This window comes from Staurois parvus, unplaced genomic scaffold (genome assembly GCF_062004578.1).
Source record: "Staurois parvus isolate SC_StPar_1 unplaced genomic scaffold, SC_StPar_1.0 ptg000989l, whole genome shotgun sequence".
NCBI lineage: Eukaryota > Metazoa > Chordata > Amphibia > Anura > Ranidae > Staurois > Staurois parvus.
In genome coordinates, this window is record NW_028318785.1 from 5001 (window position 1) to 20157 (window position 15157).

The following is a 15157-nucleotide window of genomic DNA, read 5'->3' on the forward strand; positions in this document are numbered from 1 at the left end:
TCCCAAGCAGTATAGGCAGTATGCATAACCAATAGCTAAGTACAAAGGCGCAAGAAGAGTTGGGCCAGCCATCAATTTTGTAAAGTACAGTTGATATTTGTAATTCAGGCACCGTTGAATTTGAAGGAAAGTACAAGTAGATACAAAGGTTCCTGTATTGCATTTCTATTTTACTATTCTTTTTTTTGTGGAACGGAGAAAACATTTGTATAAGGCTAAGGAAAAACTGCCACTAATACCGTGTGTAATTGGAGTTACAATAGTTATTAGAGGACATTTTGCTTAAAAAAATAAATCAAATAAAATGTAATCAGATATAATGTGCACTAATGGTGGCCTGAATCCTTACCTCATAAAGCTTGGAAGCAACAAATTTTCTACCAGTGCTGTTGGTACCTTCCATAACCACAACCTGAAACAAGAGAAAAGCATAAAAAAGCTAGCATAACCACTAAATGTGTAGCTGAATGGGTCAGCCAACTATTTAAGTAGAGTTTTCCCAGTAGAATAATAAAGTGGTAAAAAAACAAAACAAAAACAAAATTACACATTGTAGAAAGAAATTGTAAGAAAACCTTAAAAAAGCGGTGGCTGCATTCGTTTTCTTTTTTTTAGCCCGTTTTCCACCTGGTAACAGTTCCTGGGTGTTTCCACTCTACTGGAGGAGGAACAGAGACACCTTTGGACAGCAGCATTGTCAGTCTGGGGAGAGGGTAACGTTAGATGCAGCTGAACTCCAGCTATCAAGATTTAAGCAGCAAAAGCAACAGTTTACATCAATGAACAAAAGCGGGCCATTGAAGGCTCCCCTGCCATGGTTAAATGGTTTGTCCCAATCCTGTAATGGCTACTTCTGCTGCATAGCTTGGTCTGTCTGTTAAAGTTAACTGAAAAATAACAGATTTACTGGCTGGATTAGCAGGTAACAATAATGGGGAAAAAAGAAAAACGAATGCAGCCACCATATTTAGGAACTGGTACGCTGCAATATATAAAACTTTTGTTTTTGAGTTTAATACTGCTTAAGGGACATGTAGTAAGGCAACCATTGTTTTATCACTATTATATGAAAAATTTACAGAGTACAAAATGCAACCATTTCCAGCAGAAAACCCAAGTAACCATTGTGTGGACTTGCTCAGCGGATATGCGGCTTGTGGGAAAAAATTGTCAGGGTCTGCTTGCCCATCATTAAGCAGTCAGATTCTCTTGTGCTTAAACACAGTCAGAAGGGTATTTTAGTTGTTTATTTTTTTTAATGCACGTGTGAAAGATATTAACTTTATGTGTTGTTGAAGCATGGAAATAGTAAGCATAGATTCCTTATGAAGCCTGAGCCTAAGCTAGGCAAAGTACCGTATTTTTTGCTCCATAAGACAAATTTTTTTCCCCCGAAAAAAGGGGAGAAAATGTCAGTGCGTCTTATGGAGCGAATATGGAGTGGCCGGTCCGGTATTTCCATGTCAGAATACCGGGCCGGCCGCTCAGCTCTTCTCTGCAGCTGGACCTTACCTGTTCCTCGGTCCAGCGCTGTACAGTCCTCCTGCGCCGGCATCTTTAGTGAGGGCACCCGGCTGTGACAGCTGGGTGCCCACTGCACATGCGCGAGAAGCGCTGCGCTTTATGAATGGTCCGGCGTGTTCTGGGACACATGACAGGTGCCAGAAGACGTTGGGACATTCACAAAGCGCAATGCTTCTTGCGCATGCGCAATGGGCATCTGGCTGTCACAGCTGGGTGCCCACACTAAAGGGAGGATAACTCCACGGAAGTGGGAATGTGCACTGGAGTCTTGGCTACTCCGGGACTCCCCCTTCTCAGTGGCTGAGACAGAAGAAGTGGGAACCAGTGGCTCCCACTGCTTTCAATCGCAGCCAGTGAGCCAATGAGAAGAGAGAGGGACGGGGCAGAGCTGCGGCTGTGTGTAAACACACAGCGCAGCGGGTGCCCCCATAGCAAGTATCTTGCTGTGGGGTCACCCGACAGGAGAGCCTGCGGGGGACCCGAGAAGAGAATCCGGGCTGCTCTGTGCAAATCCACAGCACACAGAAGGTAAATGTGACATGTTTGCTATTTTTTCTTTTAAAAAAAAAAAAACCCCAAACCCTTTAGAATCACTTTAATACTTCTTAAAATACAGGCCCAGAACAGAAAGTGGCAGAATTACTTATCTCTATACTTGCGCCAGGTGAGTGATTCAGGCAATAGTGAAACCAAAGCATCAGCATGAGAGCCAGGAAACTAGCATTTAGGGAATGAGTGGTAAGCAATGGCGGCCTCCTTTTCTTATGTCAGGTTTCTGTTAATGTAGCATATGAGGCAGACTAGTGTTTCCCATGTCATTAGGATTTTTAGTTTACCTGTAAAATCCTTTTCTTACCATTTCAATGTGTTTATTAATTAAAATTTTTAACACTCAGTATAACATAGAAAGCGTCTGCGCTTAGAAGGGCAAGTGTGACAGGTCCACAACACAGATGGAACTTAACTGGAGTATGCAAATTTTTTAATATTACTACTACTACTACTACAATGGTTTGCACGTTTTCTTCTTTAGGTATATTGCCCCATATTGGGCTGTCTTTCACATCTCAATCCTGATTTTTATCAGGTCGTCAACACTTTCTCACGCAAATTCCTTGTGGTCATCACTTCGCACTCATAGTAGGTGCGTCTAGTTCTTAAACTTAAAATTTCTCGAGGGTTTATGATAGCCAATTGATATTAATATTGCTTTTTATTATTTACACTGCAGCACTATCAGTACCAACCAGCAGATAATTGTGTTGACGGTGCATTTGGGCAGGGCCCCTTCAGGAAGCGTTTAGACGGCATTTCTCATCCACTGGTCTTTGTTTTTTCTTTATTCATTTTTGTTTCTGCCTGAGATATGAGAAATCCGTGCCTGTGTTCACATAACAATTTGTTTTTAATATTCCCTGGCGGTTTTTACCTCACATGGAATCATGTAAGTGTATAACCATATTGTAAAGTATCAAATTGTTTGCAATAATTTGATTGCGTCATATATATATATATATATATATATATATGTATGTGTGTGTTTGTTATAGACGTCATGCCTTCTTGAGCACTTCTGAAGAGATTTTTGTTGATCTCGAAACGCATCAAGTGTGAACCATGCATGATCCATGATTAGATTTGCAATACCATCTCTGATGAGACCGCTGCAATATGTATTGTAGCTTTGAAATTTTATTTTTACATTCTTCAAAAATAAATATATACTGTTTTTATAAAAAATCTCTTTTGAATTGTTGAAATTTATAATACAAGTAAATTGTGCTGTTAAAGTCCCACCAAAAAAAAAAAGAGGACTTTTCCCCCCCAGGTATGGCACAGGTAGTAAATAATGCAATTGAATGTAACTGCCAGCAGGAGAATTTAACAAACATAAAAACAAGACCAGTAGAATACAAATCAAGCCCACGAATAGGACCTGTAGGAGGTAAAGCTTGGCATTCCCACATCCCGCTGGCCAGCCAACACAGTCACAGTAGATACCAAGAATGTGATTTTAAGCCGCAACAAAATGCTATGGCAAAATTAAGAGAAAGAAAGGGGGAAGGAAAAAGAGAAAGAAAAATAGAATCCGTCCAAAAGGCTAAACCCGTCTGTTGTCACACTGCTATACTGCAGGAAGCTGGAGGTATTGAATCCAGGGGTTCCAGACTCTCTCAAACCTCAAAGACGTATCTTTCAAAATGCTGTCCAGCTTCTCATTCAGCATGACTCTGGTTAATGAAAGTTTCATAACTGCCAGGTCCACTACTTGGCTTTTCCAGGCAGATGCTATGACAATTTTCACCACGAGAAACACAAAAAATATCAAGGTATGAGAATGTCTGGAAATAGCATCCACAGGTTCATTGAGAAGGGCAACTTTAGGGTTCTTGACAAAAAAATCCTTTTCTTTGGAGTACATCACAGGACACAGATGAGATTATGGTTGTTACTACATGGCTTATGCTGCCACCTTCAGGTGACTGGACACTGGTCAGAACAAAAAAAAAACAAAAAAAACAAAAAACAAAACACAAAAGCAGGAATCCCCCTCCCCAATCCAAACCTAACTCCTCCCAGCTCAGATAAGCTTTTGTTTTGTGACAAGCAATGAGGAACACAAGCCAGAGGGATGGGATCTCGGTGTCCTGTGATGTACTCCAAGAAAAGGATTTTGCAGGTCAACAAAAAAATCCTAATTTCTTAATACATGTCAGGGCACAGAGGAGTTAATAGCCATTACTAAATGTGATGTCCCAAAGTAATGAATCGAGGAGGAGGGCAACATAAGGCCAGCAAGCCAAAACCCCTAAACCGAAAAGGGGGAACCCTTCATCCAAAACGGACATCCACAGAAACAAACATCAGCTTGTTAGAACTTCGTAAAACATTTAAAGAGAAGATTAGGTAGCAGCCTTACAAACTTGAACAACAGAAGTTTGATGCTGACCCTCTTAGTGGAATAGGCCTTAACCAGGAAAGGAGGAACTTTGCCCTTGATCCCATAGGTCTGAGAAATGAGCTGACAAATCCACCTTGAAATAGAGTATTTAGAAGCAGCCAGACTCTTACAGGGTCCTGAAGGAAAAACAAACAGGCAATCAGACTGCTGAAACTAAGCTGTAGACTTCTGATAAAATATGGACAGCTCGAACATCATCCAAAAAAAAAAAGGAACTGCACTGTATCTGAGCACCACAAACCAAAAATGCTATTTAATGCATTGTTAATATTCAAAGCAAACTCACCCATCCATGTCTCCTGAAGACTGCTAGGATGGATGACAAAAATTTTAAACAAGTAAATATAAAAAATAGTCTATGTTGATTGAGAGAGTAAAGTTCCACTTTAAAAAAACACATTACAAGAACATCTCCATCCCAGACTAGAAAAAAAGCTAGAATCTGCCACACAACATATAGTAAAGCAGTGGTCTCTAAACTGCAGTCCTTTGCTAGCCTTTATGATCCATGATGAGGCACTAGTCTTCTACTTCTATCAACAGTGGAGCAAAATTCCTGCCACTGACACGAATAATGGGGCACTAATAATGGGGCACTATTCCCCCCACTGATATCAATGGTAGGGCAATATTCCTCCCACCAATAGCAATGATGGGGCACTATTCCTCCCACCAGTGCCAATGCTGGGGCACTACTCCTCTTCCTACTGACCACAAACCCTGAGACAATGTTTATTCTCTCTGATGCTGGGCCTGGGACATTTTCTACCCCCACTTACCCCAATTTGGCCCCTTTAAAGTCAGGCGGATAGTAAATTGGCCCTTTGAAAAGTTTGGAGACACCTGCAGTAAGGGATATAACTTAAGAATTTCACACCAAGTGAAATAAGCCTTCTAAATACAATGGTACACCTTCCTGAAGGTCGACTTCCTGGCTCTGAAAGGGAAAACCACAGAGTCTAAAACTCCCCTACCTCCCAGGACCTGGGCTTCAACAGCCACATTTTCAAAGCTAGCAACCATAAAGCAGAATAGAATCTTGGACCCCGAGACAGCAGGACCAGCCAATCTGGAAAAGCCCACTGCTCAGATACCAACAGGTCAAAAGGTATCTGCATACCATGCTCTTCTTGGCCAGGCCAGGGCAATCAGGATCACCAGAACGCCATCTACCTTCAACCTGTGTAACAGCAAGGACCTGAAGAGAAGGGATGGCAGATCAGAGAAAACTGATCCCAGGGAGTCACCACTGCATCCACCATAATGATCAGAAGATCCCTGGTTCAGTCACACTTGTCCAGTTTGTGTATCTGGATGCCAGGAGATCCACATCTGGAGCCCTCCACCGCAGACAATTTCTGAACACCTTCGGAAGCAGGGCTCATTCCCCTGGATTTAGCCGTTAACAGCTGAGAAAATCTGCCTGGAAAGCTTTAACACCAGGAATGTGGTCAGCAGATATGGCCGGAACATGAAGGCTCTGCCCAAGACAAGATTACATCTGTTTCTTCCAGAGCAGCACAACATATTGTCCCTCCTTGGCTGATGCTTCACATTGTGGTTGACATACGCCACTGCAGTGGCATTGTCTGACTGCACCCTTACAGGGAGACCTTGGAAGCAGACAGGCCAGTGTGAATTTCACCTGAAATTCCAGGATGTTGAATGAAAACTTCTGCTCCTCTAACAACCATGTTACCTGAAGTGAGAGGATCTTCAGAACACCGCACCAGCCAGACATGCTAGCACCTGTCAGGACCTTCCACTGAAAGGAAGGATTTCCCTGCATCCAGTATCTATGTGGATAACCACCATTCCAAAGCTGCTCTAGTCATGGGAGTCAGATGTATTGGCTAATCCAATTACACCTGAAATTTGTCCCATATCAACAGAACATTGAGCTGAGAGCTCTGCAGTGAAACTGTGCATAGGGGCCAACCTCAAAAGATGATTACCACCCCCCTCCCAACAGTCATGCATGTCTGGAGCAAGGGACCTTCACATGTCCTTAGAGACTGCACCTGGGCTTGAAAAAACAGGCCCTTTTCCTGTGGAAGAAGTCTCCTTGCCTGACACATATCTAGGGTTAAACTTAAGTATTTCAGGCATTGGATCAGAACCAAGGTCGATTTCTAAAGGTTTAGCACTCAGCCAAACCTCTCCAGGATTTGTACTATTATCTGGACATTGAGGCCCTGATTTACTAAGAATAGTGTCCAACCACAGACGCTGAAGATTCTGCCAATTAAAAACTTTCAGTGGTTAACATAAAAACATCTATGGGTAGACTGAATTGTCTGATAAATCTCTGATCCGACTAGATGCAACTGCAGCAGCAATGCCAGATATGGTGCACAGGTGGTCCACAAGCATGCAAAAATGATCACCCAACTAATGCATTTCCTAATGAATGTTACAAAGTCATACATCCTATTTTCAAATGTCAAACATATTTAACCACCTGTATAGTTAGGAAGAACAATAACTTCTGCTATGGAATACCTTGAACCTCTGCTATGTACTTCAATGTTTCTAGGAATCGGAAACATTTTCTACTGAAAATACAACAATTATTAGTAATGTTTCCCCTGAAGCAAGCATGAACTAACCCCTTAGTATTATAAAGCATCCTGAATTCTCATTTGCCAGAATATATCCAATTATGCATGGGCCAGATCTGTGTGCCCAGATAGGACCTTCCAGTGGCTATTCTATAGAGAAGGTACACTTATTTATGCCTGATCTATGTTGAGCTGCATTAGTCAATACGTTACAATGGCCTGAAATATTTGGGCCCAAACCACATGAGCTCAGGTATCCAAAAGGTGAATGTTCCTTCATAGCAAACCTCCATTATGTACTGTATGGGCCTGGCCCATTCTAAATGAATGCATTGTTCCGGTAGATCCTCCTATTACAGACTTTAGCTACATGTTGAGGACATGTTGAGTTTTCATCAATCAGATTGCATATTATCTGGCCATCTTAATGTTGCAGCTGTCAACATAGTTCCCCACTGATAGCTGGATATAAAAGAAAGAATTGCTGGCAATTAAAAAAATTATATAACAAAAAAATGACATGGGGTCCCCCCTCCATTCATACCAAGCCCTTCAGGTCTGGTTTGGGTCCCACCCAAATCCATATTCGAGCATGCGAGCTGGGAGGTCAGGAAAAGGAGGGGGGAGCGAGCAGGCTTCCCCCCTCCCAAAGCACCTAGTCTCCACGTTGATGTGGCCAAGGGCCTCTTCCTTGCAACCCTGGGCTGTGGTTGTAGGGGTCAGCAGTCAGGGGACTTATCGGAATCTGGAAGGGGGCCCCCAGATCCCAGCCCCCCCCCCCCATGTGAATAAGTACGGGGTGCATGGTACCACTACCCATTCACAAAAAAAAAAAAGAAAGAAAAAAACGGTAGTGTGAAGAGACACAGTCTTTGACAAGTCCTTTATTAAAAGAAGGAAAATAAAAAAAAAGTCTCTGCTCCCGACGCTGGCTCACGGCTGTCTGTCTGCTCAACAGTTCTTAAATATGTAAGGGGCGTAGCCACCCAGTGACATCACCTGTGTGACAATTATTGGGGCATGCTGGGTCAATGATGTCAAACATGGGTGGGGTTACAGTGATGTCACTGGGTAGCCCCGCCCCTTACATATTTAAGACCTGTCAAGCCAGTTAAGCAGTCAGACGGGTGGGAGTGGAGAATATTTTCTCTGCTGTTTGGCTGGCGGCAGCAGCGGCAAGCATCGTGATTGACGTTGGATCTACTGCGGGGGACATTCTTTTATTTTTCTTCTTTTAATAGAGGACTTGTCAAAGACGGTCTCCTGTCTTTTTTCACACTACACTTTTTGTTTTGTGAATGGGTAGCGGTCCCCACTCCATTTTTTACATTAATTTTGGCGTGGGACTTTCCCTCAAAATCCAAACCAGACTCGAAGAGCTTGGTACGGATGGGAGGGGGGACCCCATGCGGTTTGTGTTTTCTCTTTTGATTGCGGAACTTAATTTTTAGATTCAGCTGTCTATAATATATATTACCTAGATCTTTGAAATGTGATATATCAAATTCACAACATTTTGAGCAAAATATACAGAAATATGAATAAATTGTCATGTAAAACCATTACAGAAAATCATTATAAAAGGATAAGAAACAAAAATAGAATCAATAGAAAGCGCTGTGTAAATTGATGGCGCTATATAAGTACCTGAAATAAATAATAAATAAATAAACTAAGGAAAACAAATTAGAATACATAAAAGATATGCCTAGCTAAAAATAGTGCTGCTTCTGAAACTCAGTTGAGGGTCACGATTGCTGTCTCCCAGAGGACTCCACACAGAGATTTACTATAAGACACCGTCTACAGCAGGAGCTTTTCTTGTAGACTGTTAAATTTTGTTCTGCACATGCACATTTCTATCAGTGCATAGACACTGGAAAGGCTTCTATTTCTTGATAATCATGAATTCCCTAAAAAAAAAAAAAAAAATTTTTACCCACTGAAAATTTTTTTTTTTTTTTTTTTTTTTAAAGGAATACATTGTTTAAAGTGAAGTTCAGGTATTTGGGAAAACAAATTTCAATGTGAACGTTTCTACAGTGATTTTTCGTTCCTTTAGACGTGTTTCTAGGACGTCTGCTTTTTTAGATGGATTCCTTTATTGTGTCCATTAGTAAGTGCGCTTTCGTGTCTATTTGTTAGGCACTTTCTCTAGTAAATGTCTGCCATCTAAAAGTAGACGGATTCCAATTAAAAGTAGACTTTAGCCTACGGACGTGCGCCTAGACACCATCTATGCACTTTAGTAAATCAGGGCCTGAGTGTCTTTCTTTAATGCAACTGCTTTCGTAGAAGTAAATCATTTATGGTATTCTACAAGATCTCAAGATCCCAAGGCAGCAAAGAAAAACACTTTTTTTTGTGAACCAGAAAGCACTATTGAGTGCATAAAGCTTGATGGGGGAAGCAGAGAAATTCCAGAGTGTATCCTCTGGACACTGCGCTGTTGAACTCATCATCTGAGATTTCCTGAGTCCCTTCATCTGAGTGTATGAGAGTCCCTTCCCGGATAGTAAGATTTTCCTCCAGGACTGGAAGGCTTGGGATTCCATTTCCTACGAAACTAGGATATCGGCTTTTAAATTGGAGTCTGAGGCTGGTTGCTTACAAAAAGAACTCCTTGGACTCTAAATACAGTATTGGTTTTCTGATCTATAACCTTTGCCTTCTTAAGAGTACTCTTCCCCACAATCACATTCTGCATGCAGGCATTCCAGGATTGTCTACGCAAGAAACTACCCTTAAAATGGCAGCCTCCCAATGTACTTTTTGTAGAGAAGATCAGCCCACTTGTAAAAACTTCCTTATGAAATCCACCAAGCCATCTATTGAGAAGCTCAAATGGCAGAATCTTCTGGATCAGAATCTCTGCAACAGAGCATCTATTTTGCCCAGACCTTAAAGGACTTGGCACACTCCTACAGAAGTCACCGCACCTTCAAGGGTCCCTCCCAACAGAGAGAATGACACCTTAATGTGGGTTTCCAATCCCTAATTCATGGCTTCCAGGACATCATCCACCGGGACTCTGATGAATCTTACGGATATTGGGAGGAGTTTGTGCATTTGAGATCACAACTGGTGTGGTGAAAGTAGTACATTTATGTTGGACTTTTCGCTTACATAACTGGACTCCATGAACTCACACCGGTGTTCCAAGAGAACAGTTTTATTTCATTTTTGATTAACATCATTTATCAGAGTGGGAACATACCAAAGCGTTACAAGTGACTATCATTTGTTGCACTTTTTAATATATGCAGGGGATATTTAGTGACTGCAGTGAAGTAACACACACTTTTTTATCATTGATATATATTATATTTTCTGTCTAGAATTTTTTATTTTTATAGAATTCTTTTCACTTTTGTACACATTCGATTATAACACTTTTTGTGATTTTTATTTTCAGTATCGTGGAGGTGGGGCTGTTAAAAGATATTTTCAGTCATCGGAACGGTCTAGTTTTTATTCAAAGAGGAAATAGCCGAGTCAGCAAACCTCATTTCTTGTAGAATTTTCTCCATGGGGTCCTTGTGAGCAAACTATTTCAGTGGTCTGCTGGCCATAGTGACCAATCTGGACAGGGCCCACCTCTGTCTGGATAAGGGTGTTAGGAACAGGCCAAGAGATTTAGGAGCAAAGTCCCAAAAACAGATCCTTAGAGAGTCTTAGGAAAGCATCCGTCACCTTCAGACAGTAGCACAAAACAAAGACTTAGCCGAGCTGGGAGGGTTATGCCGGGGCGGCATTTCTGCCTTTTTTTGGCTAGTCAGGGTTATGCCTGGGTGGCATTTCTGACTTTTTTTGGCTGGCCAGTGCCCATTCACCTGAAAGTGTCAGCATAACCCATTTAATGACGACAATTAACTCCTTTGTGTCCTGTGATATACTGTATGATTAAGTAGAGTACTTTTTGAACTCAAACGTAAAGCTTATTTAGCAGTGGTGGCCCGTCAGGGCCAGCAAGCCCTTCTCTGCTGATCTAAACTATCAGAATCACTGACTTGTTTTACTATATTGTTTCCATGCATGTGTATTAGATTATTCCCAATAGTCTATTCTTGTCATTTCGTACCTTTTTTCTTGGTTGAAATGCTTCCAGTAGTGTATCTTTTAATGTTAGAGCTTTTATCAAATCATATTTTAGTCATGATAGCCAATGTGTGTTGCTAGGGTCAAATAAATCTGCCTTGAGGCCTTCAGAATCAACAGTTCAGGTTCCTGTAGCTTGCTGTAAATGGCAATGAAACTGTTGCTTAAACCCATCAGAATTTGAGTTGGCAACACTGGGGCTTTTCTAGCAGGCGTACAATAACTTATGTCAGAAGGCCTCAAGGCAGATTTCTTTGACCCTGGCAACACATCACGGCTATCATGGCTGAAATAGGATTGGGTAAAAGCTCCAACAAAAAACACACACTACTGGAAGCAGTGCACTCAAGAGAAAAGCTATGAAATGGAGTCTAGACTATTGGGAATAATTAATGGAAAAAACTTTAAAAATGTAAGTATAAAACTGGACAGTCTCGACTTTCAGCATTAGCTTCCATAGCGATAGAAAATAACTTTTTGTTGGAACTGAAACACATAGATAATCTGCACAACAGAGTAATCAAACTCTTCTTGAGGAAAGAAAGGATGGATTTTGTGCACAGATGATAAACCGTTTGTGAGTATACTGCATTTTTACTTTTTTAACCACTTGCCCTTCAGAAGATTTACTCTTCCTGACCAGGCCATTTTTTTGTTAGAGAGCTGCGTTAATTTAACTGTCAATTGCACGGTCATGCAATGCTGCACCGAAATTAAAGTACCTTTAATTTAAATGCCCTTGGAGTCTGCTGGGGAAGAGAAATAATACTGTCAGTCAGTATGACATGCAGATGAGTGCCATCGATCTTAGAATCACCGCACACTTCACTCATTTGGGCAGTCACGGGGCCAAAACCAGAGTGTGGAGCCACAGTGTGGCGGTGGAGGCAGCAGCAATGGGAGGCCATACAGCACCCTATGAAAAAATGGAACCCACCAGCAGTGTGAGGAGACCTGAAAGTGGCACATGGCAGAGTGTGGCGATGGAGACAGCAGCAATGGGAGGCCGTACAGGGACCCATGACACACTCTGGACCTGGCAGCAGCATGAGGAGGCGGTACAGGGGCCCATGACAGATTACGGGCCTGGCAGCAGCAATGGGAGGCCGTACAGGGACCCATGACACACTCTGGACCTGGCAGCAGCATGAGGAGGCGGTACAGGGGCCCATGACAGAATACGGGCCTGGCAGCAGCATGAGGAGTCGGTACGGGGGCCCATGGCAGATTACGGGCCTGGCAGCAGCAATGGGAGGCCCGTAATCTGCCAGCACCCTATGACAAAATGGAACCCACCAGCAGTGTGAGGAGACCTGAAAGTGGCACATGGCAGAGTGTGGCGATGGAGACAGCAGCAATGGGAGGCCGTACAGGGACCCATGAGACACTCTGGACCTGGCAGCAGCATGAGGAGGCGGTACAGGGGCCCATGACAGATTACGGCCCTGGCAGCAGCATGAGGAGTCGGTACGGGGGCCCATGGCAGATTACGGGCCTGGCAGATGACGACGAGGCTGCCAAGTGCGATCAGCCTCATCATCATCAATTAGGGTCTCCGCCTCACTACTAGCCCCCTCGGCTGCGTGTGGGTCAGGAGACAGACCTGTCTCTAGACCGGCTACCGAGCCACTCTCCTCGCCACTACTTCTTCGCCTGGCTGCTGAAAAGGCGGATGTCTCCCCCCCGTTCCTGACCGCCCTCTGTTAGCTCTTCCTCACTGTACAGTGGGGCTGAGCCCACAGCATGCGATACTTCGCTTGGTGAGGGAACACCAAAGGACAGGGGCAGGTAGAGGACACGTAATTTCAGTGGGCTTGCTCCCGGGCCATGCCAACTAACGGTTGTGTCTGACGTACCCACCGACCGTTGGCTGTAGGTGTCAGAGGTGACCTGGGAAGAGGAAGACGACCGAGCCAACCAATCGATGACGGCAGGGTTGTCGGTGGAGACACGACCACTGGATGACACCGGGAGCACTGGCCTCTGGCTGCGACTAGTGCTGCCTCGACCCCTTCCTCTGCTGCCACGTCTGCTCGCTCCTGAAACATTGCCTCCTCTGCGTGTTGTCTGACATACTCTTTAATTCAACGATTCTGTGTCCCTCAGTAACAATTCTGTGTCCGTCCCTCAGTAACAATTCTGTGTCCGTCCCTCAGTAACAATTCTGTGTCCGTCCCTCAGTAACAATTCTGTGTCCGTCCCTCAGTAACAATTCTGTGTCCGTCCCTCAGTAACAATTCTGTGTCCGTCCCTCAGTAACAATTCTGTGTCCGTCCCTCAGTAACAATTCTGTGTCCGTCCCTCAGTAACAATTCTGTGTCCGTCCCTCAGTAACAATTCTGTGTCCGTCCCTCAGTAACAATTCTGTGTCCGTCCCTCAGTAACAATTCTGTGTCCGTCCCTCAGTAACAATTCTGTGTCCGTCCCTCAGTAACAATTCTGTGTCCGTCCCTCAGTAACAATTCTGTGTCCGTCCCTCAGTAACAATTCTGTGTCCGTCCCTCAGTAACAATTCTGTGTCCGTCCCTCAGTAACAATTCTGTGTCCGTCCCTCAGTAACAATTCTGTGTCCGTCCCTCAGTAACAATTCTGTGTCCGTCCCTCAGTAACAATTCTGTGTCCCTCAGTAACAATTCTGTGTCCCTCAGTAACAATTCTGTGTCCCTCAGTAACAATTCTGTGTCCCTCAGTAACAATTCTGTGTCCCTGAGTAACGATTCTGTGTCCCTAAGTAACGATTCTGTGGCCCTAAAGTCTCTCTGGCCCTAACTCTGTCCCTAATACAGACAGGTCTGTCTCTCTTGAATGACCGGAGGCTAATGGAGAATTGTAAGATGGCCGCAATTTATAGCTCCACCATTACACAGTGCTGGCTGCTGATTGGCTAATGCGATCACATGTCATGAATGAATGCATTATGGGTCAGCGCGCCTTGTCTGCGCGCCTTCCCAGAGATCCCCGCTCCGTCGCCACACATGTCGCCGCCATTTTTGGGAAAATTCGATTCGTGCATCCGAAGTTGGCTAATTTTCGGATTCGGCGCGAATCGAATATTTCCCAATATTCAAAACGAATTCCACTTCGCCATGTTCGATTCGCTCATCTCTATATGCAACTGATACACTTGCAGGGTTCTAATGAGGAAAGTGGCAGTGTCTGCAACTCTTAAGAAATGATTAACCCTCTTGGGGGTATTTCACAAAAACTGACATTTTACTGCAGAGGATTCCTAAAATCTGACCTGTCTCTCTGCAGAGTTCTAGGGCAATCAGGAAATTATATTTTTGCAGGCGCTCCATATACCAACTAACTCTGTACAGAAGGTCTCGCGGTTGCCATATTGCAGTGAATTTTATAGAAAATTACAGTGGCTGCAGACTGAAATGGAAGATCATTTGCATTAACATTCAATTACAATATGGTTTGTGTAGCGATTGTATATGCTATATTGGGCTCCATTCACTAAAGCAGATTGCATTTGGAATTTAAGTGATCCGACACCTCCTCTCTTGGTCACTTTGTAAACTCCCATGGCTTTAAGAACCATCTCTATGCTGATGACACACAAATTATCTTTCTACTCCTCACCTCACTCTTACAGTCTCCTCTCGCATTACTAACCTACTAAGTGACATATCAGCATGGATGTTACTCCACTTCCTCAAACTAATTCTTAATAAAACTGAGCTCATAATATTCCCTCCAGCCATGCCCCCTCCACTGACTGCTACATCAAGATCAATAATATAACCATCAGTCCCTTCCCTTATGCCAGGGTAATAGGTGTAATCCTAGACTCCCATTTATCCTTTAGGCCCCAAATCCAAATCACTGTCCAAATCTTGTAGACTTCACCTCCGCAACATCTCCAAGATACGCCCGTTCTTAACCTCTGAAACCACTAAGCAACTTATTCACTCCCTTGTTATCTCTCGCCTTGACTATTGTAACTCCCCCCTCATTGGCCTACCTAATTGCAGGCTATCCCCCTCTACAGTCTATCATGAATGCT

General features: G+C 43.4%; 1 protein-coding gene across 1 annotated transcript in view; it reads right to left on the bottom strand.

Annotated features, from left to right (window-relative positions):
* Nucleotides 1-349: 349 nt before the first annotated feature.
* Nucleotides 350-15157, bottom strand: part of LOC149441391 (DNA polymerase alpha subunit B-like) — a gene marked incomplete at its 3' end in the record, with an annotated part of 92876 nt that continues 78068 nt past the window's right edge. Inside the window, exon 10 of the mRNA XM_089657397.1 lies at nucleotides 350-412. Coding sequence (XP_089513523.1) covers nucleotides 350-412 — 63 coding nt within the window. The remainder of the gene's footprint in view (nucleotides 413-15157) is intronic.